The sequence below is a fragment of the Drosophila guanche genome, unplaced genomic scaffold (genome assembly GCF_900245975.1).
Source record: "Drosophila guanche unplaced genomic scaffold, DGUA_6, whole genome shotgun sequence".
NCBI classification, from domain to species: domain Eukaryota; kingdom Metazoa; phylum Arthropoda; class Insecta; order Diptera; family Drosophilidae; genus Drosophila; species Drosophila guanche.
Window position 1 is genome coordinate 2,433,653 of NW_022995747.1, and position 26,754 is coordinate 2,460,406.

At 47.3% G+C, this 26,754-nt stretch overlaps 8 protein-coding genes across 9 annotated transcripts; 3 read left to right on the plus strand and 5 right to left on the minus strand.

Moving 5' to 3' along the window:
• Positions 1 to 828: 828 nt before the first annotated feature.
• Positions 829 to 2,713, minus strand: LOC117582934 (fatty acyl-CoA reductase wat-like). Its single transcript, XM_034271035.1, has 5 exons — positions 2,551 to 2,713; positions 2,384 to 2,496; positions 1,814 to 2,324; positions 1,042 to 1,747; positions 829 to 978 (listed from the first exon to the last, which is right to left on the minus strand). The coding sequence occupies exons 1-5, from the start codon at positions 2,642 to 2,644 to the stop codon at positions 885 to 887; spliced, it is 1,518 nt and encodes a 505-aa protein (XP_034126926.1). The 5' UTR covers positions 2,645 to 2,713; the 3' UTR covers positions 829 to 884.
• A 510-nt stretch (positions 2,714 to 3,223) lies between these two features.
• On the minus strand, positions 3,224 to 5,073 carry LOC117582935 (fatty acyl-CoA reductase wat-like). Its single transcript, XM_034271036.1, has 5 exons — positions 4,950 to 5,073; positions 4,780 to 4,892; positions 4,210 to 4,720; positions 3,447 to 4,158; positions 3,224 to 3,388 (listed from the first exon to the last, which is right to left on the minus strand). The coding sequence occupies exons 1-5, from the start codon at positions 5,023 to 5,025 to the stop codon at positions 3,292 to 3,294; spliced, it is 1,509 nt and encodes a 502-aa protein (XP_034126927.1). The 5' UTR covers positions 5,026 to 5,073; the 3' UTR covers positions 3,224 to 3,291.
• Positions 5,074 to 5,387: 314 nt separating this feature from the next.
• Positions 5,388 to 7,606, minus strand: LOC117582933 (fatty acyl-CoA reductase wat-like). The gene is made up of 5 exons (XM_034271034.1): positions 7,456 to 7,606; positions 7,224 to 7,336; positions 6,644 to 7,154; positions 5,858 to 6,587; positions 5,388 to 5,788 (listed from the first exon to the last, which is right to left on the minus strand). The coding sequence occupies exons 1-5, from the start codon at positions 7,529 to 7,531 to the stop codon at positions 5,698 to 5,700; spliced, it is 1,521 nt and encodes a 506-aa protein (XP_034126925.1). The 5' UTR covers positions 7,532 to 7,606; the 3' UTR covers positions 5,388 to 5,697.
• A 217-nt stretch (positions 7,607 to 7,823) lies between these two features.
• Positions 7,824 to 9,682, minus strand: LOC117582936 (fatty acyl-CoA reductase wat-like). Its single transcript, XM_034271037.1, has 5 exons — positions 9,518 to 9,682; positions 9,352 to 9,464; positions 8,783 to 9,293; positions 8,021 to 8,729; positions 7,824 to 7,959 (listed from the first exon to the last, which is right to left on the minus strand). The coding sequence occupies exons 1-5, from the start codon at positions 9,591 to 9,593 to the stop codon at positions 7,869 to 7,871; spliced, it is 1,500 nt and encodes a 499-aa protein (XP_034126928.1). The 5' UTR covers positions 9,594 to 9,682; the 3' UTR covers positions 7,824 to 7,868.
• Positions 9,683 to 10,522: 840 nt separating this feature from the next.
• On the plus strand, positions 10,523 to 11,495 carry LOC117583373 (ATP synthase mitochondrial F1 complex assembly factor 1). The gene is made up of 2 exons (XM_034271654.1): positions 10,523 to 10,813; positions 10,878 to 11,495. Exons 1-2 carry the CDS (start codon positions 10,566 to 10,568, stop codon positions 11,470 to 11,472), a joined length of 843 nt encoding a protein of 280 aa, XP_034127545.1. The 5' UTR covers positions 10,523 to 10,565; the 3' UTR covers positions 11,473 to 11,495.
• A 67-nt stretch (positions 11,496 to 11,562) lies between these two features.
• LOC117583371 (synaptic vesicle glycoprotein 2B) lies at positions 11,563 to 13,412 on the plus strand. The gene is made up of 6 exons (XM_034271653.1): positions 11,563 to 11,632; positions 11,695 to 12,019; positions 12,085 to 12,621; positions 12,681 to 12,825; positions 12,892 to 13,297; positions 13,360 to 13,412. The coding sequence occupies exons 1-6, from the start codon at positions 11,587 to 11,589 to the stop codon at positions 13,392 to 13,394; spliced, it is 1,494 nt and encodes a 497-aa protein (XP_034127544.1). The 5' UTR covers positions 11,563 to 11,586; the 3' UTR covers positions 13,395 to 13,412.
• Positions 13,413 to 13,870: 458 nt separating this feature from the next.
• On the minus strand, positions 13,871 to 15,216 carry LOC117582915 (neuropeptide F). 2 transcript variants are annotated; one of them, XM_034271011.1, is made up of 3 exons: positions 15,065 to 15,216; positions 14,166 to 14,462; positions 13,871 to 14,119 (listed from the first exon to the last, which is right to left on the minus strand). In XM_034271011.1, the coding sequence occupies exons 2-3, from the start codon at positions 14,448 to 14,450 to the stop codon at positions 14,087 to 14,089; spliced, it is 318 nt and encodes a 105-aa protein (XP_034126902.1). In that variant the 5' UTR covers positions 14,451 to 14,462; positions 15,065 to 15,216; the 3' UTR covers positions 13,871 to 14,086. The 2 variants fall into 2 exon arrangements, with proteins under 2 accessions (XP_034126902.1, XP_034126903.1); XM_034271012.1 differs by having other exon boundaries at positions 14,175 to 14,462; positions 15,065 to 15,213.
• Positions 15,217 to 19,345: 4,129 nt separating this feature from the next.
• On the plus strand, positions 19,346 to 26,751 carry LOC117583170 (lysosome membrane protein 2). The gene is made up of 7 exons (XM_034271366.1): positions 19,346 to 20,160; positions 24,549 to 24,640; positions 24,701 to 25,213; positions 25,270 to 25,430; positions 25,506 to 25,786; positions 25,841 to 25,959; positions 26,021 to 26,751. Exons 1-7 carry the CDS (start codon positions 20,124 to 20,126, stop codon positions 26,486 to 26,488), a joined length of 1,671 nt encoding a protein of 556 aa, XP_034127257.1. The 5' UTR covers positions 19,346 to 20,123; the 3' UTR covers positions 26,489 to 26,751.
• Positions 26,752 to 26,754: the final 3 nt, after the last annotated feature.

Genomic DNA, 26,754 nt, shown 5'->3' on the forward strand with positions numbered 1-26,754 from the left:
AGGGGCTCGGATATCCGAACACGGCGAATTTGGAAGAGGCGCTCAGAGAGCGGGGAGCCCAAGCTGGCGGAGCAGAAGAGAGTGGAAGGATGGGATCGGGCCGGCAGCGGACCAACGCATGCCCAAATATGGCCATGGGATCGGGGTCCCGTTACGAAGAAGGGAGAAAGCATCAGAATCGCCGATGGAAAAACACTGACCGCGTGGGAGAACCGTTAGCCGGCGCCTATATAAGGAGGGTGGCCGCCAAGGCAAGCCCAAGAGCTAGGTCGAGTGTTCGGGTGAATAAGTGAATCGACATCGAATGCCCAGAGCGAGTCTTGCATAATCAGAGTGAACAACAGAGAAAGGCGAACCGTTGGAGTGCGGAATTGGTGTGGCGGATTAAGATCAATTGCCCCAGTTCAGCGGCACCAACGTGCAACGCCCGGAGCCAACCGTCCGAAATCGGCAGGTCCCAAGACAGCGATAACATAGCCATAAGCTAGGCTAAGCTATGGAGATTAATATTGCATATGTGTTTTTACTTGGTCATCGAGGCAACAATATTAATTCGTTGCAACCACCCAATTTCCCGCTGAGTCAGCCCAGCACAGGTCACGAGACCCGGAAAAAGGGTTCGTTACACAGTCAAAGAGAGTTCTCTCTCTCTCTCTCTAGTCTCTCTCTCTCTCTCTCTCTATATCTCCTTCCCGCCGTAGTCTCTGCCCCAGCAATACTCGTACTCGAAGCCAGGCCCCATTCGAGCCCTCCCACATTAGATTGGCGTGTTGTGTGTTTTACATAGTGATACATAAATGCATATACATATGTACAAATGGATGTAAATAGAGTACCAGTTAGCTTAATGCTTAAATATTTTCAAATTGATTCAAGTATTTGTTTTAAAGGGATGCAACGAGACTGAGAAGTGACCAAATGAGAGCTGCAGCACTGCCAACAAGGAACAGCTGCAACGTGCGATGCAGCAGGTGAAATCTATGTGAAAAAGCAGAGGCTAAAGTTACTTCAAGGATGTCTAAAAGTGTCACTTGCAGTTACCTCCTCCATATCCGCTGACCCTCGGCAATGGATGCGGGAGTGGGTGGCTCCTTGCAGAGGTAGACCCGCATGCCGCGCAGGGCACGCGTAAAATAATCATCCCAGTCCAGAGCCAGCATGTCAAAGTGGTACAGCTCCCGATCCTGTGGCGTCATACATTGCCACAGATGATCTCTGTTCATCGCATCAAACTTCCAGCTGCGGCATGTAAATGGCCTTAACAGCTTCATGTTTATGTGTATTTTCTGGTATATTTGCAAGAGGCGCGGCTTTCGGCCCACAGTACGTAGCGCCAGATCCACCACAAAGCCGGGCAGAGTGTGATAGAAGAACGCAGCCAGGGGATACAGCCAGGCAGTGGTCATGCAGTGCAGGAACGGATACCAGATCATCTTCGACACTGCATAGTTCTCGCCAATTGACTGCGTCTTGTCCCTGAACTCGCCATAAGTCAAGAGGTTCTCCTCACTGGGCGCAAAATTATAGATCGGAGGGGGCGCAGAGCTCACGGTTCTCACAGCTGCCGTCTTCCAGGCACTCGCCAAGGCCACATTGGCACAGTAGTCCACTGGCACCACACTGTTCTGCGCCTTTACATCGACCAGCGCAATGCGCAGGATCCCGTAGGCGACGCCATATAACAAGGCGATTGGTCCGTAAAGATTGTCAATCCAACCCGCCACGGGCTCCCGGGAGGTGGCAATTACTGTGGAAAACATTTTGTTAGAAGGATCTTCTCCTTGCCATCCGATGGCAATCCTCAAGCACTCACTTATGGCTGGTCGGAAGACACACATGGGCAGATCGCCCGCCTCCCGCAGGATCACATCCTCGCCCAGGGCCTTGGTGTAGGTGTAAGTGTTCGGAAACGATCCGAGCAGCTCGCAGGTCATGTTGTCGATCAGTTGATCACTCAGCTGGTCAGTCATCTCCAGCACCTTCTCGGAGCTGCTTGTCAGAAGGTCAGGGTAAAATTTCTCCTCGATGTGGTCCACCACACAGTTGGCGTAGGCTGTAGACACATGAACAAATGCCTCAAGTTGCAGCATTTGCTTGGCCAGCTGCACCATTAGTCGCGTGGCACGAGTGTTGATGGCCAGTGCCACGTGCAGCGGCTCGTTGAACCGCACTGTGGCTGCTCCATGAATGACAATCTGCACTTCGGCTGAGAGTAGCTTTCGGTCTGTGTCGCTTATGCCCAAATCGGGTTCCAGGCAATCTCCGGCGATGGGCACTACGCGACTCAGAGCCTCAGGCTTTGACTGTAAGAGCAACTCGAAAATCTTTGCCCCAAATTGGCATTAATGATGTGAGGGTATTCATGGCATAAATAATGGCTTACCGGCTCTTTTTCCCACAAGGCTATACGGTCCTGTATGTCCTGTCCACGCTTTTTCCTAATCAGCGAATAAATGCGCTTCACCTCCGTGGTACGCAGAAGCTTCTCAATGATGACTAAAAGAGCGAAAAATGTTTCAATTTCGTATCCGAATCTCGTTGAATATTTACCTTTTCCCAAGAATCCGGTGCCTCCAGTTATGAAAATGGTTTTGTTTCTGTAAAACGCTTGGATTTCGGTTTCCATTTCCATTTCCAGTTTCATTTTGATTTGGCAGTTCCCTCAATCCCCCTGGACTAATCGTGGATCGGATCGAAGCGTTTGCACGGGCCAAAGTGGAAACTTAAAATAGAAAAAGTTTCAATTGCGTGGCCCTTTTTATATGTTTGAATTAAATACATTTTGTACAGTGGGAACCTGAGAATTACAACTAGAAAGTCGCATAAATAATTAAGGTAGAATTAGAAGACTTTCCAGTACTCAAATATTTATTTATTTTATGCAGATCTCAGAGTTTCCCCCCAAAAGAAAAGTGTTGCATGCGATGGTGTCTACTGTAGCTGTGCTACGTATTTCCGAATGGAATCGCATAACAGCGCCTCGAACGGGGGACTGTATCCAAGGGGTCAGCCGTCATGTGTCTTTTATTTAAAATTAATGAATGCAAGAAGCCAACTTACACCGAGAACACCCCTGCTACTATTTGTGTATTCAATCTGCCAGCAAATTGATTTCGTTTAAAAAGTTGCATGGGAGAAACACTTGGGAGAGTATATATTCTCGATTCTTTGTGCTCAGTTCGGCAGTTTAAGTGGAAAGGCGATTGGCATTAAGAGACTCAAATAATAAGTGACCGTTGGGACGGTAAATATTTATTTATTCCAACACACCAATTGGATACTCTACGAACACTAAATGGAAAAAAAGAAAGGCTTAAGTAGCCACCAGAGCAGGAATCCTGCCACACAAAAGACTGTCACTTGGAGGCTGTGGTGCAGCATCTTCAAGCTGAAAAACAAGCTGGATTGTGGCATCAAAAATCAACATCAAATGTATTCCAAATTACCGTTTCAATAGCCGCTGAGCCTGTTCAATAGACTCTGGTGTGTTGGCTTCCTTGCCCAGATACTGACGCATGCCCAGCAGTGCATTTTCGAAGTAATCCTTCCACTCCAGAGCCCCCATGTCAAAGTAGTAGACACGACGCTCTTCGGCGGACATCAACTCCCGCATGCGATCAGTGTTTTTGGTGTCAAACTGCCAGGTTCGGTGCGTAAATGGCTTCAACATGTCCATATTGTGGTGAATCTTCCGATAGACCTCCGCCAGGCGAGGCTTCCTTCTTGTGAGACGCAGTGCCAGATCGAAAACATAGCCGGGCAGGGTGTGGTAGAAGAAAGCAGCCAACTGATAGAGCCACGGTGTTGTGACGCAATTGAGAAACGGGTACCAGATCATCGTGGTGAGTGGAAACTGATCGCGGCAGCTATGGCAATACTTGAGAAAATCCCTATAAGTGAGTGGGTTCTGTGCCGCGGGTGCCAGCGTATACACCGCGGGCACTGCCGCTTTCTCGCGGCGATTCCTGCTCTTGGACGTCTGCCAAGCAGTGGCCAGTGCCACATTGGCGCAGTAGTCGACAGGCACTAAGCAGGCAGAAGCATCCTTGTTGATGCTGGCAATGCGCAAGACTCCATGAGCGACGCCGTAGATCAGGCCAATGGGTCCGTACAGATTGTCGATCCATCCAGCAACGGGCTCCTTGTGGCTGGCACCGACTGCAATTAATCAACATACAATTTAGTTAATATTCGCCCCAAATCACTTACTAACTGCTGGACGAAAGATCGAAATGGGCAGATCGCTTCCTTCTCTCAGTATCACATCCTCCGCCAGGGCTTTGGTGTAGGTGTAGGTATTGGGATACGATCCGAGCAGGGCAGGCGTCATGTTGTTCGTCAGCTCCTCACTCAGCTGGTCACACATTTCCAAAACCTTCTCGGAATTACAAGTCAAGTGTTCGGGATAGAACTTCTCCTCGATGTGATGGATTACGCAGTTCGAGAATGCCGTGGAGACGTGTACAAATGCCTCAAGTTGCAGCATTTGCTTGGCCAGCTGCACCATGAGTCGCGTGGCACGAGTGTTGATGGCCAGTGCCACGTGCAGCGGCTCGTTGAACCGCACTGTGGCTGCTCCATGAATGACAATTTGCACCTCTGCTGAGAGCAGGCTTCGGTCTGTGTCGCTTATGCCCAGGTCCGGCTCCAGGCAATCTCCAACGATGGGCATTAAACACTCAAAGGCTTTTGGCTTCGATTGCAGCAGTCCCTTAAAGAGCTGATAGACGGTTAGATAATACTTTGATCTTTGAGTCTGAGACTTATAAGTAGGCCTACCGCTTCCTTCTCCCATGCCAGAACACGCTCCCGAATGTTCCTGCCACGCTTGCCCCTAATCAGTATGTAAATCCTTTTCACATCAGTCGAACGCAAGAGTTTTTCGATTATAACTAGAATTGGCATTGTAATTATAATTTGTACATGGAGCTTGTAAGGCATGGAAATACCTTTGCCCACGAATCCTGTTGCACCGGTGATAAAAACATTTTTATCCTTGTAAAATCCTTGCATGCCAGACTCCATTTTGAGGGCAAGTCGATGTGTAGGCAATGTCTAAAAGTACTTAGAGAATTCAGCAGAACACGCGTCACTTTTTATGTGATTTTGCGAATGCGAAACGAATGCATTAAGTCGCAAAGTCACTGGGTGGGTCACGTCAAGTTTACCTTCCTCGTGGGCTTAATGAATGCAAACGCAAATAATCCCTTCTAATTAATGCAAATGCAATCGCTAGTCGTACAGCCGATTGGAAGCTATTCGATTGTTCAGCGGGGGTTTTCGATAGCACACACGATCCACAATCGATTTGTCTGTCTGTCCAATTGGCAAATATTTAGAGTACAAACAAAAGAAAATGACGACAACACCAAAATAGAATGTTTACACCGGATAAGAATAAGAACATTTATTAATTTGTATTGTCGTGTCGCCGATTCTTTTTACACTGCTTATTCTATGGAGATGGTCGACAATCGACATACCTCGCGATAGTTTTTGAAATATAGATAGTTAATTGAAATGAAATATCTATTGCTTACAAATATCGATAGCAGACCGTCAATAAGGGTGGGGAGGGGAACGTGGTGACGGTTAAATTTTCATATTTTGATTTTGTATCATAATGAACCAGCAACAAAACCCCCTGAGGTTTTGCCCACAAATTTGCGACTTTTAAACTCTATTTAATCACGGATTCTAGTTCAATATTAGCTTGAAGAGTGACCACAGAATGGCGCCAGCAGCACACGCCAGCGAAACCTTCAAAGTGTTGTGCATTAGCTTGAGACTGGATGTTGTAGGAGGGGAAGTATAAATATAATTAAGTATTCAAGAGCCATCTTCTTCTGCCACTTACCGCTTTAGCAGCTTGAGCGCTTGCGCCAGAGACTCGGGAGTGTTTGGATCCTTGGCGAAGTGCAGTCGAATGCCAAACAGCATCGTCTTGAAGTAGTCTCCCCAATTCAAGACGTTCATGTCGAACTGGAAAGTGAGGCGATCCTTGGCGGACATTTGTTCCTGCAACCGATTGGTGTTACTCGTATCGAGGGCATAGGATCTTCTCGTAAATGGACCCAAAAGCTCAATGTTCTTGTGAACTTTGTGATACATGTTCACCATGCGAGGCTTGCGACCCGAGAGGCGCAGCATTAGATCCATAAAGTAGCCCGGCAACATGTGATAGAAGAAGGTACCGATTCTGAAGAGCCATGGATTCAAGACGCAATAAAGGACCGGGTACCACACCATCTTGGAGAGTGGCATAACATCGCGAAATGTAAGCGATAAATTAATGTATTGCCCGAACGAAATCATATTCTTTGCGCTGGGGGCCAGCGTGTAGACGGTCGGTTTGCCACCTCCCATTGCCACCTCCCCACCGCCGCTGCTGTGTGCACTTTGATCGGTTTTCCAGGCGCAGGCTAGAGCCAGATTGGCGCAGTAGTCCACCGGCACCAGGCCAATGTTCGCATCCTTATCGACGCACATCAAGCGCACTATGCCGAGGGCAGTGCCATACATGATGGCTATGGGTCCGTTCATGTTGTCGCACCAGCCCAAGACGGGCTCCTTGTAGGTGGGAACGACTGTGAAGGAGAGTCTGTAGCAAATCATCATCAGGCAGGGCGGGAAAAACACTCACTAATTGCTGGGCGAAAAATGCAGACGGGCAAACCGACAGCCTCCCGTAGAATCACATCCTCCGCCAGAGCCTTCGTGTATGTGTAGGTGTTCGGGTAACGGCCGAGCAGCGCGGGGCTCATGTCGTCGATCAGCTTGTCGCTCAGGTGCTCGCGGATGGCCAGCACTTTGTCGGAGCTGCAGCTGAGGTGCTCGGGGTAGAGCTTCTCCTCGACGTTCGTCACCACGCAGTTGGAATAGGCTGTGGATATGTGGACAAAGGACTGCAATTGAACCATTTGCTTGGCCAGCTGCACAGTGAATCGGGTGGCGCGGGTGTTTAAGTCCAGCGCCATGTGCAGTGCCTCGTCAAAGCGAACTGCGGCTGCACTGTGTATGACGATCTGCACCTCAGCTGCCAGCAGCTTGCGATCCGCCGCACTTATGCCTAGGTCCGGCTCCAGGCAATCTCCAACGATGGGCACCAGGCGCTTCAGGGAATCGGGATTTAACTTCAAGAGCTCCGCAAACAGCTACATGGATTGGGTTCACTGGCATGAGTTCAAGATTCACAGGGGATTCCACAGGATTCCATTACTCACCACATCTGTCTCCATTTTGGCCATACGTTCCTGAATGCTCTGACCGCGTTTGGATCTCATCATGGAATAAATGAGCTTCACTTCCGTTGACCGCAGAAGCTTCTCAATGATAACTGAAAGACAAACCACAAGAAATTTGCACTTGATTCTTGGACTTTTATATATTAATATTAATTTTCCACCACAAAAAAAAATATGGGAAAAGGAGTTAGATGGGTGGTGGTGGACCTACCTTTGCCCAAAAATCCTGTGCCACCGGTTAGGAAGATGGTTTTGCCTTTGTAAAATCCCTGAATGTCGGAATTCATGGTGACCACGGATTAGAAATTAGTTTGTTCGCCGCCCAGAAGTAAGACCAGACTGAGGAGTTATTGCGGACTAGTGCTGCTTTTATATGGACATATATAATTTCCGCCCCACAAAGGTCAGTCTGCACATTTAACGCCACGCCAGCACAGCCATCGAAGCGGAATGCAGAATTAAAATCAGTTTTGTGCACTTGTAAGTTGATTTTAGTCAAGTCATAACAGGAACATAATGCAATTGATGCGAGAAAGGGGGCAACGAGTGGGCGCAAAATTTGGTTACTTTATTCGAAACACACACAAAACCATAAATAATTGATACTAAAATCTAAGTCAAGTATCACACTGCCAAATGTTTGATTAGCGAATACAAAATGAATGCAGCAAGGCAGACGAGGCTGAGCTGCAGCAGGTGGTGGTACATCTTTAGCCTAAGAGTAGAAAGCAAAGTGCAGCAGCGAAAAGTTGACCTTACAGTGATTAAATTAGTACCTTTTTATCACTCTCAGTCCCTGCTCTATTGACTCTGTGGTGGGTGGATCCTTGCCCAAGTACATGCGTATGCCCAGCAGCGCCTTTTCAAAGTATTTCTTCCAGTTGAGGCTCGCCATGTCAAAGTCGTACAAGCTGCGATCCTGCTCCGACATGATTTCTCTCAACTGATTCGTCTGCCGCATATCGAAGTACCAACTTTGTCTGGAGAAAGGCCCCAATATGCCCAGGGTTTTGTGTATCTTGCGGTAGACTTTGACCAGTCGCGGCTTGCGGCCACTCAGCCAGAGGGCCAGATCAAAGACATAGGCGGGCAGGGTGTGATAGAAGAAGGCTGCAAGGGGAAAGAGCCACAGCGTGGTGATGCAATGTAAGAATGGATACCAAATCATTTTTGTGAGTGGACACTGCTGGCGTCCATCCAGCGCATAATCCTTGAACTCCCCATGCGTCAGGCAGTTCCTTGCGGTGGGTGCGAGTTGATAAATGGCCGGCGGAGCAACTCCCTCCTGCTGCTCAGTCTGTGCGGTTCTCCAGGCACAGGCCAGAGCCAGGTTGGCGCAGTAGTCGACGGGCACCAAGCTGGCCTGGGCCTTCACGTCGATGGTGGCGATGCGCAGAACTCCGCGAGCCACTCCAAAGAGAATGGCAATGGGTCCATAGAGATTATCAATCCATCCAGAGATGGGCTCCTTGTGGCTGGCAATGACTGGAAATGAATGAACACAAAATTGGGTTATAACTGCCCCCCAAATTACTTACTAACTGCTGGACGAAAGATGGAGATGGGCAGGTCACTCCCTTCTCTCAGTATCACATCCTCCGCCAGGGCTTTGGTGTAGGTGTAGGTATTGGGATACGATCCGATCAGGGCAGGCGTCATGCTGTTCGTCAGCTCCTCACTCAGCTGGTCACACATTTCCAAAACCTTCTCGGAATTACAAGTCAAGTGTTCGGGATAGAACTTCTCCTCGATGTGATGGATTACGCAGTTCGAGAATGCCGTGGAGACGTGTACAAATGCCTCAAGTTGCAGCATTTGCTTGGCCAGCTGCACCATGAGTCGCGTGGCACGAGTGTTGATGGCCAGTGCCACGTGCAGCGGCTCGTTGAACCGCACTGTGGCTGCTCCATGAATGACAATTTGCACCTCTGCTGAGAGCAGGCTTCGGTCTGTGTCGCTTATGCCCAGGTCCGGCTCCAGGCAATCTCCAGCGATGGGGCACACTCGTTGCAGTGCTTCTGGCCTGGTCTTCAGCAGCGGTTCAAATACCTTTTTGGCGGGGAGTCTTGGATGAGAGAACCTTCTGTTATGGTTTGTCAGTACGTACAGGATCCTGTGACCACACGATGATGCGTTCCTTAATCTCCACGCCACGCTTCGGTCTGATCAGTATATAAACTCGCTTCACCTCTGTGCTACGCAAAAGTTTCTCAACGACAACTGAAAGGAAGGGGCCTTAGGCTTAGGACTTGTCCAGTGGCAACGGGAAATACCTTTGCCCAAAAATCCAGTGCCACCCGTGAGGAAAACTGTTTTGTTGGCCAAATACTTTTGAATGTCAGAATCCATCTCTGAGATTTACGATCTGGGGTGGTGGTTGGGGGGGCTGGGGCGCTGGGGCGCTGGCGGACTGCAAATATCATGAAAGAACGGAACCCGTGCAATATATGCAAAACGCTAAACGATTCACGGGCCGCGAATCGCGAGGAATAGCTTAAATGTGAGTGCACCTTGTGTCGGTTGCCGTTATATAGCTTTATTTAAACCCCTGCAAGTCGGTGCCAGGGATGGCAGCCAAGTGGCATAAATCTACCCCCTATTGGGTGTCCTATTTAGCCCAGTTGGATGGATCTTTGATTCTGGTGTTGAGCATCAATAAATAATTAAAATATAAATCGAAATCCAGCTGCGTGCGCATCCCTGCTGCACATGTATATTTACTCGTACATGAACTGCACCGGTCTATTGGACTCATTTGTTAACCAAATCAATGCTAAAGGAATGTCAAAAGTCTTCAATAAATTTGTTAAACTCGCCCAGGCAAGCATATATATTAGCTTTCGAATTACTGTTTTAAACAGGCAATTGAAAAATATTTTAATAAAACATACGCAATAGGAGTTGGAGTTCAAAAAGCCCGCGTGCGTGGTGCCATATCAACGAAAAAATATCACGTTGGTATTTTTCGGTATACTTTTCGGTTTATCTTCATAATAATAACCCAGCCCGTTTTAGTTGTAGCCCTACCTTTAAAAGGAACTCATGCAAACAAGCCAATCTCATGAATAATTGATTGATTAATCGGATAAAACTATAGTTTAAGTGTGGTGACTCTTAACTAGCTAGTCATATCAAATGGAACATCATAATCAAGGAAATAATTTAAGACTTCCGGTATATTTACGGAATATTTTGCAAAGTTGAAGGAATATTTCGGTATATCCTATCGATAAATTCTGTATCACACTGTCTGTGACAGCTGTTCTACACAGCTGTTGTTGTGTAATCTCTATATAAAAAATTGTTTCTTTTTTGCTGGAAATGGCATGCGCCCGGAAATTTTTGTTTCGCGTTCTCCAAAATAATAACCTAGCCTTAAAACGGAGCCTTGCCATGTCGCAGACACGTCGCGCCGCCGAGGAGGCCGTGGAAAAGCTGAAGGAGAGCAATCCCTACTACTGGAAGTACGCGGAGAAGATTGCCAAGATACAGCAGACATCCGCCGAGGAGTTTCTCGATCGTGTTGAGCGCGTGGTGAATCCCATTAAGGATGGCCAAAGCCAGGCCAGGTGAGTGCAAATACAGTGGGCAGCAATAACTGATTGATTGATTTATTGATTGACCATTTTGCAGGTCTTATTCCGAGCTGCTGAACCCCAAGCAGGAGCTGGACAAGAAGCAAGACGCTGCCGAGCTTCCGCACAAGAAGTTGTCGGACATAATGAAGCTGGAGCTGCTGGCTGATAAGAGCGCCGAGGATTTGTCGCAGATCTGGATCGAGTACCACAAGACCAAGGAGGTTCTGGCGGCCACCCTGACCACGGCCCAATACGACACCTTGATGTGCCGCGCCAAGGAGCATCCCATTTTCCTGCTGCCACTGCCGCGCAGCGAGGGCTTCGAATTTTTCCTGCTGCAGTTTGCAGCCAACACGGTCCACTTCACGCCGTTGCTCGCGTACCAGGTGCACCACGAGAATGCACCCGAATGCCTGACCGTCGTGCACTACACTGAGGTGCAGGACAAGGGCGTGGTGTTGATGCGTGGCGAGTACGACTCGAAGGTGCTGACTGCCCAGGAGGCCCAGTGCCTGGCGAATGAGCTGCAGATGTTCTACTACAAGACGGACGAGAGCAAGATGAAGCTCCTGGAGACGTTCACCAAGCGCCCCGATGAGTTCAAGCACACGGATCTCATCAAGGAGGTGGAGAACATTCAGCTGGCATAGAGACATTGACAAACTAATCAAAATAAAACGAAAGCAGAGCGATGTCCTCTGTCAATTGAAATTGTATTTAGACTCCAACGAGAACTTGGACTCGTACTTGGATTTGGTTACAGAATGAATCAGCAGCTGACCGAGTTCGACACTGTCATGGAACAGATTGGTAACGTGGAGCTCTATGCATGTGCATTGAAGAACAACTAAGAGTCCCTCACACACACTTAGGCTTCGGCAGGGTTCATCTGTTTGCCACTCTGACCCTGGGCCTGCTGCAGATGATGGCCATTCTGGAGACAATGGGCATTGGCATAATTGGACCAGCTTCTGTTTGCGATCTGCGGATGAGTCTGATGCAGCTGTCCTCGATTATGGCTGCAGGTTTTATGGGCATCATTTGCTCCTCGTACTTCTGGGGCTACATAACGGATAAAATGGGTCGCCGCTGGATCCTTTTGCGCACTATTTCGCTGAGCAATATCTGCTCGATCATTTCCATGTTTATGGTTAGCTTTTCCGGCTTCTACGTCATGCGCTTTGTCACGGGCATATTGTGAGTTGGATATTCTTCCCTGCCAGCTGCAGCTATAATCATATCATGTCCCTCATCATGTGCAGCGTGGCCGGACCGAGCTTTGTGGCCGTCACTTACCTCAGTGAGTTCTGCAACAAGCAGATCATGGCGCGCGTCGTTACCCACTTGTACATGTTCACGGGCTTCGCCATGCTGTACTGCCCATCGTGGGGCATATTGTTCGAGGGTACGGCCTACATGGATTTCGAGATAGAGCTGGTGGGCGACCTGACGCTGCGACCTTGGCGTCTGCTTGGCTGCATGTTCATGCTGCCCGGAGTGCTGGCGTTTTTCCTGCTGCTCCGCATGCCCGAGAGCCCCAAGTTCCTGTTCATGATTGGCGAGACGCAGAAGGGCATGGACGTGATGGATTGGGTGTGCCGAAAGAACACCGGTCGTCCGCTCACCCCAGAGCAGGTGGAGAACATGCTCAAGTTTCAGGAGAAGGCGCAGGTGAAGCGGCAGAAGAATGCCAACAATATCCTCGGCACGATGCTCAATGATGCGATGCCACTCTTCCGAAAGCCCTTTGTCGGCTACTTTGTCAGCGGTTGTGCGGTTATGTTTGTGATGGGATTGCTGTGAGTGGAGTGTTTGCCAGTGGACTCCTCTCCGCTCTACTTTCCCTCTACCGTTACAGAGCCAACGGTCTGGGCATTTGGTTTACTTCGATGCGTAATCGTGCGAATATGCGCGTAGGACCCAGCGAACACATGACCCTGTGCAGCCTGCTCTTCGAGGATAATCCCAGCTTGATGCAGGAAACCGAAGAGGATCTTCTTGTCGTTAGCATTTCGCTGCTCTGCTCTATGTTACTCTCATTCATTGCAGCCCCTCCTCCTCTCCCTTAGGTGTGCAACGATGACCTGCACAGCTTCTACGACTCACTTATTCTGGGCGCCACTTATATCATTCTGTACAACATCTGCTGGCTTTTGCTCTTCTATGTTCCACGAAAGGGTCTGCTGGTCATCTCCCTCCTCATTGCCTCCACCTGTGGATTTGCTTTGATATTCGTGGCCAATCATCATGTTCAGCTCTTCTGCTTGGTATTCTTAGTGTCCTTGCCGGGCCTGATGATTTCACTGATGGGCGGCGCCCTGCTGGAGTTTGTGCCCACCTACATACGCGCAAAGGCTCTGTGCATCAGTCTCATGTGGTGCCGCTGGGGCGCTGTTGTGGGCACGACCATTGTCGGTTCAAGTATTGAGGAGCACTGCGAGATTACTCTCTTGGCCATGGCAATTCTGCCGCTGTGTAAGAGCAAGAGCAGGATATGAATCTGTCCATGAACTAATTATTTGTAACCCTATTTGCAGGCTCTGCAAGTCTTGAGGCATTTTTAACAATCTAAGCAGTGCGTAAAGGTAGAGATTTGCGCTCATTTGAGACTGATAAATGGCATTACAACTTTTCAAACAACCAGTAAAGAATGCCTTTAGAAATTCCCAATTGTCGCTATCCTCTATATAGATATAAGCTGCTGTCCAAAGATCTAATTAATGGCTTGTGTCTCCCACAAAGAGCTGCAATTACATGCAAAAGATTACTTAAGCAAATGGCCAGAAAAGTAGGCAACGGAATGAGAGCGGAATGCATGTATTCCCATAAATTCGGGCATTCGAGCACCCTCCTTCTGCCCGATTTTATTTGTACACAAATGTCCTTCTCTTGTAAGCCCTCACCTGTTGGCTTTCATCCTTAGTTTTGTTGCCTAAAAACTCGGGCTTTCCCTTTTCCGATTTTACTTAGAAAAACAATGAATTCCTCTTTGCAGTTTATTTGCAGTATATTTCGATTGCTTCCGACCAAGTGGCGAATAATTTCTTGGAATATTTCATACGTGTCATTTATTCAACTAACATCAAGACTAGAGCTGGAAGATATATCTATCCGTAAGTATTGGGTGTGCAGCTGCAACTACAACTAAATTTCTCAACATGCGTTAAACTATTGCCCCGACAAAAAAGATGCACCAAATAATAGTATAAACAATTGGAGTAACAACAAATAAATGAGTTTAAATCGTCGTCGCGGTTCTTGGGCTTAGAATATCTCCTCGTCATCCAGGGCGCGGATCTGTGAGTGAGAAATTAAAGAGATTTCTGTCAATGTTTCGCTCTCTTTTGCTTACCAAGTCCCCGCCGCTGTTGAGATTTTTGGGCATATTGTTTTCCAGCTCGCGATTTCGCAGCATTTCCATCAGTGGACCGCCTCGCTTGCCGAAGCGAACGCGTGCCCTGTCCCCGTAGTACGTGTCCAGATCCTGCAGAAACTTGTACGCATCCGCCATGGTGTTGACGTCATTCTTGCGCGGTGGCCTCGAGTTGGATGCCTCCACGTTGCAGCCGGCGGCGATCAGTGCCAGTGCCACGCAGACAATCAGAATGCAACGCATTGTATTGGACATGATGCAAAATTGCTGGAGAGATGTGGAAGTGGAAAATTTGCATGAGAAACGATGAGGGGAAATAACATTATTTACTATGAGCTAATTGACATTGCGGCCTATTACTAATCCATTTGGGTTGGGTTGGGGCTGGGCCCTCGTAGGGCCACATTTAATAACTGCCATTCTCGCCGGATAATTTATGGCTGGGAGGGAGTCACGGGGTGAGCAAGCTAAAGGGGCGCACGGCCTGTGCTCTGTCCTCTGCTTTTGCTTTTGCTTTTGCTGACGATCGTTTCTGGTATCCCAACCCATGATTTGGATGTTCCGTACTGACGTACGAACGGTGCAGCGCTATAACTAATAATTACAACCATTACATATCAGTTAGCTGCTACCTAAGGTCACTCTGGACCCATGCGAAGCGTTGCAATTACGAATCAGAACTTTACTTTACTGCCTGAGAAACCTAAGCATTTTATACTGCTTTCTCGGCTAATTCAGAGAACAAAGATTCACATTTTAATTTCCTAGTGGCTAAAAATAGACACAGCTAACGACACTCCACGCAGTGAACTCTCGAGAACTTTGACTTTATTTTGTTTAGGAGAATTTGAAGCCAGAACCGTTCTTACCTGGTCAAAATTACCGCCACACAGTTGAGTATTTAGCAAATGGTCGTGAAATGTAATCACACAATGAGAGAGCGAGGGAGATTGCACAATGCAATTGGTCACCGGCAGCGGAGTGTGTAAACAGCGGACGAAATGGTGAATAAATGTTGGCCAAAAGCCATTGGCAACAGGTATTTATAGGGGCCGTAACCGACGCGTGCCATGATGCAGAAGGATACGAGGCCTGTGCTTATCGTGGCCAGAGCCGCCGCCCACCACGTCCACAAGCAGCAGAACAAATCCGAAACGAGCGGAAATTGTGGAAGCAAAAACAAAACGCGAACCGAACACCGAGCGAAGCCTCTAAAATATTTTCATATGCAAGATAATTATGTGGCTGCTCAGCTCCTGTGTTTGAAGTTTTGCAGCAGCAGCTGGAACGGAAAAGTGTCACAGAGTGGGTGTGGCAGTGGCAGTGGCAGTGGCACTGCGATTCGAATGGGATTCGTATTTGTTTTTGTTTTCGGAAAATGCGAATGGAAATGGAAATTAGAATGAGAATGCCAGCAAGACAGGCAGGGGTCAGGGGCAATTGGATGGGTAGGCGGGGAGTGGGGGCACCACGGAGATTGTTGAGCGCTAACAAATGATGACAGTTGGCTAACGAGATATCTAGAGAGCCACAGATACAGAATTACGCATAAATGAATAAATGACAAATTTTCGATAAGAAGGATTAGCGCCTGCTGCTCCCACCTGAATGTTGCATACAGACAGCCAGGTCGCTCGTACAATTGATTTATGTGTGAGAGAGCTCCTGCCGCTTGGCAACTCTATCATTAATTATAATATTTTGATTATTGTTTAATAACTGTTGGCTTAGTTGGCGACGCTAATTGCGATACGCGAACGCGAACGCGAACGCGACGCAAACGCCATGGGGCATCGGGATTGGCGTTGCATAAACTGCTCGACTTTGCATTGCCGTCTAATTTGGGGTCAATACGGTAGGGTAATTTCCATGGCACTTCCCCGAGCGGTCGAGCGTGTTTTAATCTGTTCGAAAGTGTCCGAGTGCGTATACGTAATGCTCGCTACATTCCAGCGCTTTGCGACGTGTGACGTCACATTAACGACCACTTCTATGTGTTTATGTTATTAACTTAATATTTGTTAATCGTTCTAGCTAATTATCGCTCCAGCATTTACTTTTTTGTTGTTGTTACTTTTCTGTCATGCCCCTGGCCAGTCTCTGGGGTCGCTTTCTATGGTGGATACCTCTGCGTATTAATGCTGTAGTTGCTGCTGTTGTTGCTGAGAATATCGTTCCAATTAAACTTGTTAGTTATTCATTTGCGGTTGGGCGGTAGCTATTCATATTTAAATCTAATTGCCATCCAACATTGTTGGTTCCTCATTGTTTGCCTGAGAGTTTAGCTCCAGTTCTAGTTCCATTAACCGCTGCTGATTGCCACTGCCACTGCCACTGCCACTGCCCTCCGCCCACTGCCCCCTCTAATAATTGGAGCTATGATCCAGTCAAGCCTGAACACGGCAGGTCAGTCTACCACAAATGCCAGCTTCCCATATGCCTACCTTGTCACCCCGTTCAACACTTAGTCGTCTGTCTACTCGTGCAGCGAACAAAGACCAATCAAGGTCCAGAGTTAATTTCTGGGTTTTTTACGGGGCAGGGAAGGCCCGTAGCAAAAGAGCCCTAGAGCAGCCAGTCGGCCGGCATCTGGTTCAAGGATGTCAGCGGCGCAAAGTTCCGCATTGAGAGCTGCCGTTGCATGGTGTATGCATCTCATTGTTCTCTGCGGAGTGGGTCTGTGTCTCTACGCTTTTGTCACCTTTCCATGTCATCGAAAACCTGTCAAGACAATGCAAAGGCAAAGAGTCTGAGTTGCTGCAATTACGCGAAAGTGGCTCGTATTTTGGTCGAATACAGTTTTAAATTTATAGTTGTGGGGGGACAGCGTCCCATTCCACATATTGCATGTCTGGCTGGGATTTCCCTTTTCCCATGCCATGCCCATGCCAATTCATTTCTGGGTACATAATGGCATAGTGGAATAAACTCGTATATTTGCATGCCAGTTACCAATTTGAGCTCAAAACTTGAGAATATTTTTGAGAATTTTCGTCTGTTTATAGATGTTAATAATCCAGCGTGCGGCTGGGATTCTGGGATGATCCCCGCTGGCCCCTGCAGCTCGTTAAGAAACTACTTACTTTAATTGAGCGTTTAATGTATGCGACCCCTCTTATTTACTTAAATTTTGTATTTTACAAAATTTCTCTCGCGGCTTCGTGAACATTCCGTTTCCTTCAGCCAGCTTATTGGGGGCTTTCCTAGCCTTGAGGAGTGAGCAGAGCTAAGTGGCCAGAGGTTGCCCATCGTAGACAATCGTTTGACTTTATTTGCAACCAAATGATAATTGCACCTCAAAATTTCACGGCTAAATAACAACTTTTGTTTTTCAAGCAAATATTGTTCTATATCCAACATCTCTGACTAACTGGCTAGTCGAATTCGTGGTATTTTGAATTTTTCCACTTTCCGTATGACAGCGAGAGGGAGAGGGGTCAAAGGTTTGTTCACATATGTCAAAGGAATACATATAAACAGCACAGCAAAAGTCAATATTTAGCGTGGTTTAAATTCATAGATACTTGTTAGTTCTTTGGTTTTTGGGTGTGAAACAAAGACTTCAAGTTGGAATGGGAAGTTCTGGGAGATAGCTGATGGAAAACAAAGACAAAAGAGAGCATAGATCTGTCATCCTTTCAGCATTGCTAAATACACAAAAGCTCGTAAAGGAAAGCTCTCATTTCAGCCAGGACATGCACACCTTTCGACTCTCTGCTCTAGCTTTTGTATTGGGTGCACTAGAACTTTCCTGGAAAGCATAAAAAGCGTCTAGTGTCGGTAGCGAGGGGGACTTTGTGATAGGCCATAATTGCGGCACGAGCTGCTATAAACAAACGAACAACAACAACAATTATCTGGGGGGAGCTACAGCAAAACGTTGGGGATAATGGCGACATGCATGTCAAGTGATAGTTAGTGGCCTGAACCGAGCACATTCGGGATCAGATCATATGAGTTGTTGACGTTTGTGGTGCCAAGAGTCCAGACGGCACAGACAGCGAGCCACAGACACAGATCGCCACACAATTCCGGGTAATACGCGGGCAATAAAAAACAAAGAAAATGGCAATTCTCAGACAAATGCTCATAATCGAGAGGGAAGAGAGAGAGACAGCACAGAGAACTGTTAGGGGTCCAGCACGGAGCACGCACGTGGCTGACCGGCTTCGGTGACATGTGACCACATCGATCGCTCAAAGGTTCCCTCGATGCCTGTGCTCCATTTGATGTTCGAAGGGAAATAGGTCAGCAACTAACGAGACATTAAGTAGACACTATTATTAGATTTACTGTCGCTCCAGTATTGTTAGCCAGTGGTCTTAGAGCGAGCTTGGGCGATCGGGTGATCGAGCTTGGGTACTAGTGCCAGTGCTAGTACTTGTACTTGTACTAGTACTAGTGCACACCATCAATTAGTATCGAAACTAAATAGCGGATGGTTAATTATCAGAACAGCCAGTTAATGGCTAATCGTTATTATCTGCTAAGAATCAGAACTGGATGTGTAATTGCGCCAAGAAGTGGCTTTTAATTGCGGGCAAAAACTTCATGCATATTTATACACAGAGAAAAGGGCACGGGCACGTGTGCGTGTTCACTGTACATATCGGGGCTCGAGCCCCAGAGATTAAATAGAGTCATTTGTGGCCATTAAATATATGAAATAACAATTTGCGAAGCTAAAGCGATCTCCCACCTAACCCTCCTCCCTCCACTGACTCCACTCCACAGCTCAGAATCGTTCTAGCTAACTCAAGGCGTGTTGCCCCGCACCTCAGTTGGGGGATTTCTTGCCACAGAACATGTAGACTTAATGTTCCTCGATGTTTTCTCTGTGTACAACTCGCGTGTTCCTCCGTGTGTGATACGTACGCGTACCTGAGCCGCAGCCGAACCCCAGCACGAGCACGAACGCAAGCCCGAAGCCCGGCAGAGGCTTGAATGTGGACCGGTTCGCGCTTTGGAGCGAGAGATGCTCGATGCTAGACGCCAGCTCGCTGCTAAACACTCGATCGGTGCTCGGGTCGCTCTCGTTCGGCCAGTGGCTGTGGCTATGACTTGGGGGGCGGCGGAGAATGGGGTCGGGTACGCTCCGCTCGGCCCAATAGTCCATATAAAGGTCCCCACTGCAGTCTAGATCGCCGCATTAAGTTGTCAAAAATTGTGGGAATAGGAAGTGCGTGACAGTCGATTCAAAACAAAACAATATCACAACTTAACAGCAGCGACAAAAACACAAAACAAAACACTAGCCACCGACGGACGGACGGATTATTCTATCCTAACCCTCGTGGTAGGAATAAATCAGCTTAGACGGATCAGATTTGATGTTCGGAACATTACGGATCAGATCAGATGAGATCGGATCGAATCGAATCGGGACACTCGTTGCAGCAAGTGTAAAAATAATCAGAAAATATAGCCAGGAATAATTCATATTTTTTGTATAACGACAAGTTTATTGCCGTTTAATTCGAATCATATTTATATGAAAATCAAAACAAATTAATCCGCTGCAGGGGCCATGCAAATTGAATCCCCACACAGCGCTTAATCGGTAACGGCATAGGAATCGGAATTTTAGTCTGAATCAATCTCAATCTCAATCAAAAGCTGGATCGGCAGACCTGTTAATAGTTTAATTTGCGGCCATAAATAATAACACAAAGATTAATTGATTTTCGTCATAAATCAGTAAATAACCAATCAATTTTAAAGCGGTTGCGATATCACATACCGCCCCTATCCCGAAACCAGAGCGCCATTCCGTTCGGTTCAGTTCAGTTCAGTTCAGTTTCTTTCCTTTCCATCAAGTGCAATCGGCTTGAGAAAAGTCACATAAACATAAACCCGGTCTGTCGGTCTATCGGTCAGTTAGTCGTTCGTTCGTTCGTACGGTCAGAGACACATTTACAAAGTGCTGAAATGAAACTATTTACCAACAAAAACCAGCGCAATGCAAGTGAGTACTATATAACCGAAAATAGCCAAAGCAACGCCGCTCTCGAGTGTGGTTGGATCGACTCTTAATTAAGCCATGCGACCGTTGTCCACATTGGTCAAAGCCAAAGGCCCATAAACGTTAATACGAGCCGCCTCTTAAGCAGCCAAGGGAGCAGCCAGAAAGCCAGCCAGGCAGTCCGCCAGCCATACTGCCCCCACGCGATCGTAAAAACGTCAGCAAAATAGCAACAACGAAAAAATCTTGCACAAAACTGCTCAAATTGCTTCGATTGCTGAAAACTGCTGAAATGTACATAGATACAGATAGTAAGTTAGCTAAGCAGAGGGAATTGTGCAAGTTTTAAACGCTTTTGCATGCCAATCAAGCAGATCTCTCGAGTGTTTGAAATGTCTGGAAATGTCTCTCCCTTCCCTCAGCCCATTCCCAGGGGAACATTAGCACCTACCGAAATAAGTAGTTCTAATGCAAATTGTACACATACTTATTCCCACATTTATTCATGTCGTTTGTCCAAATTAATGACAGCTGGCACACGCTCAAGTATTCAGTTAAATTTATGTCCGATCTGTTGGCTGTTGGCTCTTAGGCGGGGGAAACGGGATCTGGATCGGATCTCAAGTCCGAGAGTGTACGTCGCCGCTCATTTGCATTTGCACACACGAGTTTTGGCCAAAAATAGAATATTTTTTGTGAATTAATTAATTGTTTTTAAAACAAACAAAACGTAGATTTGTGTTGTATTAATTATTGCATTCTAGAGCTCGTTTGTCACAGCCAATGAGTTCTCTTCTCGGCCAAGGCTTATTCTCTTTGTTAGCTTATTATCAAAAACACAAAAAGGGCAAAGCTAATTAGCATGATAACAACATGACACTGATGGAAGCTGCTAGTGAGTACCAAGGGCGTAGTGTAGGGTTCTCTAATTAATTGTAGTCCGATTAATAACTGCCATACGTATCAACATTGTACGTAGATAGATGCTAAAGCGTTTAGGTAAAGTCATTGAAAATAAACTAATTCCAAAGTAGAGTCTTCGTCGTGTACGTGTACGTGTACGTATGTGTGTGTGTGTGTGTGTGTGTGTGTGTGTGTGTGTGTGTGTGTGTTGTATTAACGGATCTATCCGGACGCAATAATGTAATTAAGTTTGAATAAATTAAGATTTGAAATGAAATCGGTTGTGACTGAAAATGTCACGTATTACCTTACCATGAAGTTCGATGATTTCAATCAACATAAACACGGTGGGAAAACTGAAGGTGAACCGCGGCGATGATTGCCCAGCGAGATTGACCCGTATAATAAGTACACACATAAATATATCCAGAGTAGAGTCAGTGTCAGAGCCAGAGACCACATGATGATGACAGATACGAAGTCCCTTGTAAGCATTCAACTTGTTGACCGGGCAGTGGAATGACTTGCATTGCTCTTAGAAATTCCTAAGAACAAATTAACTAATTTACCCAGAGCTCTCATAATAAATCAATACAATCTACAACTCAATGCACGCCAAACAATGCATCTAATAGCTATTGTAGGCATTAACAAAAGCAATAGCAACAAACAAGAAAAAGAACATCTAAAGAGGAACAACAATGTATGTATGAATGTATGTATTTATGTATATAGAGTATCCATTACAAAGGCATACTGAAACAGGCAGAAAAACAAAATAAAAACACAATCGGATTGGGGAAGTTGTAAACTATACGGGATACTCGAACACACATATTTACTTTTCCTTATTGGCAGTCATCTAATTGTCAGCGAGACTTTGACTGCGACTATTTAAGGGTTTTTGGGTTTTTGGTGATGATTAAAAGCAAATAGCAACAAATGCGGGATTAATCATTAGCTAAACACAGTCAAACGGGCAGGCAAACAGTCAAACAAACATCGTCACTGAGGAGAGCTGAGACCGGAGACCTGAGACCTGAGATCTGAGATCTGACTCTAACGACGACAGCAAAAAGCTAACAAAAAAACCAAACGGATCGATCGATCGGCACAAGCCAGAGAGACAGACCCGTCGAATGGAATCTCCAGTGCGAGGCGAGCGTATCTTGTGGATACACGAGTGCGAATATCTCTCTAGGCCCGACACAGCGCGACACAGCCCAACCTGACCAACCTCCGCTCCCCGCCTAGTATATTTGCCTAATTTATTGTCGTTTGACGGAAGTCACACACTTGAAGTCGATCTCGGACTCGGACACGCACGCACACAGCCGTGCAGGCGGCTGGCTCTAAGCTCTCCGGCTGGCTCACACGCTCTTGAAGGTGGCTCAAACAAATTGCCGTTCGGTGTCCGGTGTCCGGTGTCCGACGTCCGGCTGTCAGAAACAAAAAAATAATATTCATTCTTATTTTTTGTGGGTCACACTCAGACACTGTCAGGCCGTCGTCGTCGTCGATCTTTGACTCAACATCGGGACAAAAACTAAAAGACAGACAAAAAAGCAGCCGAAAAAAAAACCAAAAAAAATCTCTGTCCGCCCGTATGTCCGCGTGCATTTTAAGATGAATTTAATTTTCAGGTTTTTATTTGTATACTAACCGGCAAATTGCAGCGAACTTGAACTTCAAACCGACTGCAGAGGCAATGCCAGACAGCGGCAGCAGCAGCGGCAGCGGCTCATACTTAGTAACTGATATATCTGTACGGCATGCCTCATGGCGCCTCACACTGACTGATATTGAGACGAGACATGTGGCTGTTATTCCACTGGCTGTTGCCACTGCTTGCTCTTGCTGGTGCTGTTGGCAGAAACAAGTTCAAAACGATCACTGAAATCAGCTGGCAACTGGCAACTGGCAACTGGCAAGACAAGCGTTGTCTTTCATTCATACTGAAGCCAGAGTTGGAGCTGCGAACTGCGAGCTGGAGCTCAGAGCTGAGCTGTGGTTGGGGTTTAGTCTCGTGTTCGACAATCTTTCAAATTGTCATCGTCGTTTCGGCTTTGGCCACTGCTTTGGCAATGCAATTGTTGCATAATGCAACAACTCTTCGCATTTGTCTCTCAATGTAGATTTGTTGGTTTTTTGATTTTGCTATTTTGGTATTTGGTTTTTTTTTTTTTTTTTCAATTTTGGATGTGCGTCTGCGTCTCTCCATTGCACCAGAATAATTTGCGGCGCTTTGTCTGCGGCTTAATTTATGGATGGGGCCATTTGATATCGGTAATTTCTGCTGTCACGCTCAAGGCAAGGATATGTATGAGTCTGCCACTGTGAGCCTACGTTTCCTCTCTCAAAGATAGATATATTTAAATATCTGGTTTTAGCCGAACGCTCGCTCGCTCGCCATGTATCATCGCGGTTTGTTTTGATTGTGAAATCTTGAACCTATTTCTGACACCAAAAGTTGACATCAAAGCAGAAATTGTTAATGTGTTTATGCTGTTTGACTCTGCACTCCCCTCCCTTCCAGTTTACTTTGCTATTTGCTAGGGGCTTGCTTTTGCCAGTTCATTGATCTTGGGCAGGTGCTTGTTTCTGTTCCTATTTCATTAGAAATGCCTCTTATTTTGGCAACAATTAGTGCTGTTTCTGGCTGATAAATGGGCTAAGATTTGGCATTTGATCGATGACAGAGAAACGTAGCAACGACTTGGCCATGATCGACACTCGCACCGGTGATGAGTAGCGAGCGAGTGAGTGTTTGGGGTGTGACCATAGTCTGGATTAGGCCCAGACTGGATGCCGCGACTGGGGCCAGGGTTTCTCGAGTGCGGAAATGCGGAAATACTCGCGGCAAGTGTGCAAAGACCAATAATCTTTGAGGAAGGTGAGCCTCAAAGCTAGCCGAGAACTGCGATAACGAGTTTGAGTCGGTGTGTCGTAAAGTGAGTGATATTTCACTTGAAGTATGAATATGAAATGTGAAATCTGAAATAAATGTGTCCAGCAGCAGCATAGATTGATCGCCTTTCCCTGCCCATCTTCCGTGCTGTTAATAGTTCTCAACAAGGCCAAAGAAACTTGCTTTTGAGTCTGACTTTTCCTAGAATCAACAACAAGTCGAATAGCCTTCTCCTGCCCCTTATCCTTGCCCGTTTTCCTGTTAAATCGAAGAACGTTCATTGAACCTCACATCGAAATTCGCACATTTTTGGGCATCGTCATCGTGGCTGCGTCATCGTTTTTGCTTCTGTTTTTGATTGGGTTCCTGCTACCGCTTGGCTCCTGCCATTGAGGTAGGTCGCAGATCTTTGCCCCGAAAGCCGCTCTGAAGGTCAGGCCAGGCGGCAGACGGCAGGCGCACGCGATCTGCGATACTGGAACTGAAACTGAACCTGAAACTGAAACTGTGGCAAAGGCAAACCAGTTGCCAGACGTTGCATGACAACACATAACTCACCTGTTGATCTAATTTATTGCAGAGCTGCTGCGCTGCGCGGCACTTGGGATGACCCTGTTGTTCTTTGGGTCACTCATCCTGATATCAGATCCAGTGCAGAGTATCTTGGATGTGGTAAGTAATGAACAAAAGATGTGCTTAGATCCCAACTAATATTCAACCCACTCTGCACAGCAATTGAGCCTGAAGCCTGGCACTTTGCTGTACCTTTTGTGGCTCGATCCACCGATTGATGTCTACATCAATGTCTACATGTTCAACTACACCAATGTGGATGCGTTTACGGGCGGGACAGATGCCAAGCTGAAGCTCGTTGAGGTCGGCCCGTATGTGTACAAGGAGGTGCTGACCAATCACAATATAACCCTGAACGAGGCCAACAACACAATCTCCTATTCGCCGCGACGTGAGTACATCTTTGTGCCGGAGCGCTCCGTGAGCGATCCGAAGGTCGATCGCATTCGTGCGCCCAACATTCCCTTGATGGGAGTGACCACCCTGGCCTCCAGCCTCTCGGTGTTCGCCTCGCTCGGGTTAAGTGCCGTGGCCAAGCGTCTGAATGCTCAACCCATACTCGAGATGAGTGTCCACGAGTACATGTGGGGCTACGAAGATCAGTTGGTTCAACTGGCGGCCAAGTTTGTGCCCAGTTGGATTGATTTCGCCAGCTTTGGAATCATGGAGAAGGTAAGTGCCCAACCCCAACCTATGTGCAGGGAAACTTATAACTTTTTCTGTCTCAGCTTTTCCGTGAGGGAAACGAGAGCAATGTTGTCAACATGAATCTGCCAGAGCGCAAGGATAAATTTGGCGTCAAGTTGCCCAACTCTCCGCGTGGCTACACGCTGGACAGCATCAATGGAGAGCGCGGATTCTCGAAATGGCAGTACGATGCGAAAAGCAAGTGAGTGCCACCATCCTCCCCCCTTTATATTCCTTGTAAAAACGAACTATAAACTGTTTGCTCGTCTCTTGGTAGTGGCACGATGTGCAATCGCATTTGGGGCAGCCACGATGCCACACTGTTTCCACGGGACATGAACGCGCAGGACGCGTTCTACATTTATCGGCGCACCTTCTGCCGTCGCCTGCCCATGAGGTTCAACACCACTCGGACACGGAATGGCATCGATGCGTACGAGTTTGTGATGGCTCCAAATGTCTTTGACAGCGAACTGGGCAATCCCAATTCCTCGTGCTTCTGCAAGAACAATCGCTGCCTCAAGAAGGGTGTGGGCAGCGTCTCGCCCTGCTACTACAGTGAGTACTGACAACAAAGAATGAAGAAACACATTTAATTTCTCTCTTTTATAGGCATCCCACTGGCCATCACCTTTCCACATTTCATGCATGGCGATCCTAGCCTGCTGGTACCATTCGAGGGACTCAACCCGGACGAGTCCCGCTTTGGCTCTACCTTTGTGGTGCAACCAGTAAGTGCCGCGCACACATCCATAGTGAATCTCTCAGCAACTAATCCTTTCTACCCTCTAGCAACTGGGCGCTCCCATGCAGGGCACACATCTGCGACTGCAGGCCAATCAGGTGGTGGGAAAAGTGAACTTCAACAGTCTAATGGAACCCTTTGAGGATATGGTGCTGCCGCTGCTGTGGGTCGATCTGAACATCGATGTGCTCTCGTTCAGCCTGCGGATGCTCATACACGGCATCAAGTGGGGCTTCCATCTGCTGCAGTGGACCGCCGCCCTGGGAATGCTGCTGGCCGGCGTTTACCAGTTGTGCGCGGCCCTAATGGTATGCTTCTGGCCCTCGGCCGCGCAGCAGCAGTTCCTTAAGGTGGAACAGGCGGAGAAGGGCGGACGGCCGTGCAGTTTGACTTTGGCGGCGTCCACACTCCGCAAGTCCTCGGCTGTGGCGTCGCTGCAGGTGGAGCAGGAGGAGCAGCATCTATTGTCCGATGGCAGCCCAAGCTTGACGCCCAAGCTACCGGAAGAGGCTTAGGGCACAGCCACAGGCGCAGGCAAGAGAACTCAAGAAGGGGATGGATGGACTGTGGACTGTTCCCCCCACTGTGATATTATGAGTTAAGATTCGGTGTAAATTATTTTGTGCTCATTGGAAACAACTTAGGGAACATTCTATGCTTACGTAATAGTTAACGATAACGATAAAGATAACGGAAACGATAACGATAACGATAGCGCTAGGGTTGAGTTTGTCCCCACTCGATAAATACAGGTCGATAGCTATGGCCTTAGCTTTAATTA

Coding starts and splice junctions, on each gene's coding strand:
- LOC117582934 (XM_034271035.1), bottom strand. CDS start 2,644: ATGAAACTGGAAATGGAAATGGAAACCGAAATCCAAGCGTTTTACAGA. Junction 2,497..2,550: donor CACCGGATTCTTGGGAAAAG/GTAAATATTCAA, acceptor TCGCTCTTTTAG/TCATCATTGAGAAGCTTCTG. Junction 979..1,041: donor GGTCAGCGGATATGGAGGAG/GTAACTGCAAGT, acceptor TTTTTCACATAG/ATTTCACCTGCTGCATCGCA.
- LOC117582935 (XM_034271036.1), bottom strand. CDS start 5,025: ATGGAGTCTGGCATGCAAGGATTTTACAAGGATAAAAATGTTTTTATC. Junction 4,893..4,949: donor AACAGGATTCGTGGGCAAAG/GTATTTCCATGC, acceptor TGCCAATTCTAG/TTATAATCGAAAAACTCTTG. Junction 3,389..3,446: donor GCTCAGCGGCTATTGAAACG/GTAATTTGGAAT, acceptor CTTGTTTTTCAG/CTTGAAGATGCTGCACCACA.
- LOC117582933 (XM_034271034.1), bottom strand. CDS start 7,531: ATGAATTCCGACATTCAGGGATTTTACAAAGGCAAAACCATCTTCCTA. Junction 7,337..7,455: donor CACAGGATTTTTGGGCAAAG/GTAGGTCCACCA, acceptor TTTGTCTTTCAG/TTATCATTGAGAAGCTTCTG. Junction 6,588..6,643: donor CATTTTTCGCCCAGCAATTA/GTGAGTGTTTTT, acceptor TCTCCTTCACAG/TCGTTCCCACCTACAAGGAG.
- LOC117582936 (XM_034271037.1), bottom strand. CDS start 9,593: ATGGATTCTGACATTCAAAAGTATTTGGCCAACAAAACAGTTTTCCTC. Junction 9,465..9,517: donor CACTGGATTTTTGGGCAAAG/GTATTTCCCGTT, acceptor CCTTCCTTTCAG/TTGTCGTTGAGAAACTTTTG. Junction 9,294..9,351: donor TCGTGTGGTCACAGGATCCT/GTACGTACTGAC, acceptor CCCGCCAAAAAG/GTATTTGAACCGCTGCTGAA.
- LOC117583373 (XM_034271654.1), top strand. CDS start 10,566: ATGGCATGCGCCCGGAAATTTTTGTTTCGCGTTCTCCAAAATAATAAC. Junction 10,814..10,877: donor GATGGCCAAAGCCAGGCCAG/GTGAGTGCAAAT, acceptor ACCATTTTGCAG/GTCTTATTCCGAGCTGCTGA.
- LOC117583371 (XM_034271653.1), top strand. CDS start 11,587: ATGAATCAGCAGCTGACCGAGTTCGACACTGTCATGGAACAGATTG. Junction 12,622..12,680: donor ATGTTTGTGATGGGATTGCT/GTGAGTGGAGTG, acceptor CTACCGTTACAG/AGCCAACGGTCTGGGCATTT. Junction 13,298..13,359: donor CATGGCAATTCTGCCGCTGT/GTAAGAGCAAGA, acceptor CCCTATTTGCAG/GCTCTGCAAGTCTTGAGGCA.
- LOC117582915 (XM_034271011.1), bottom strand. CDS start 14,450: ATGTCCAATACAATGCGTTGCATTCTGATTGTCTGCGTGGCACTGGCA. Junction 14,120..14,165: donor GCGGGGACTTGGTAAGCAAA/AGAGAGCGAAAC, acceptor TCTCACTCACAG/ATCCGCGCCCTGGATGACGA.
- LOC117583170 (XM_034271366.1), top strand. CDS start 20,124: ATGAAACTATTTACCAACAAAAACCAGCGCAATGCAA. Junction 24,641..24,700: donor TGCAGAGTATCTTGGATGTG/GTAAGTAATGAA, acceptor CACTCTGCACAG/CAATTGAGCCTGAAGCCTGG. Junction 25,960..26,020: donor CTACCTTTGTGGTGCAACCA/GTAAGTGCCGCG, acceptor TCTACCCTCTAG/CAACTGGGCGCTCCCATGCA.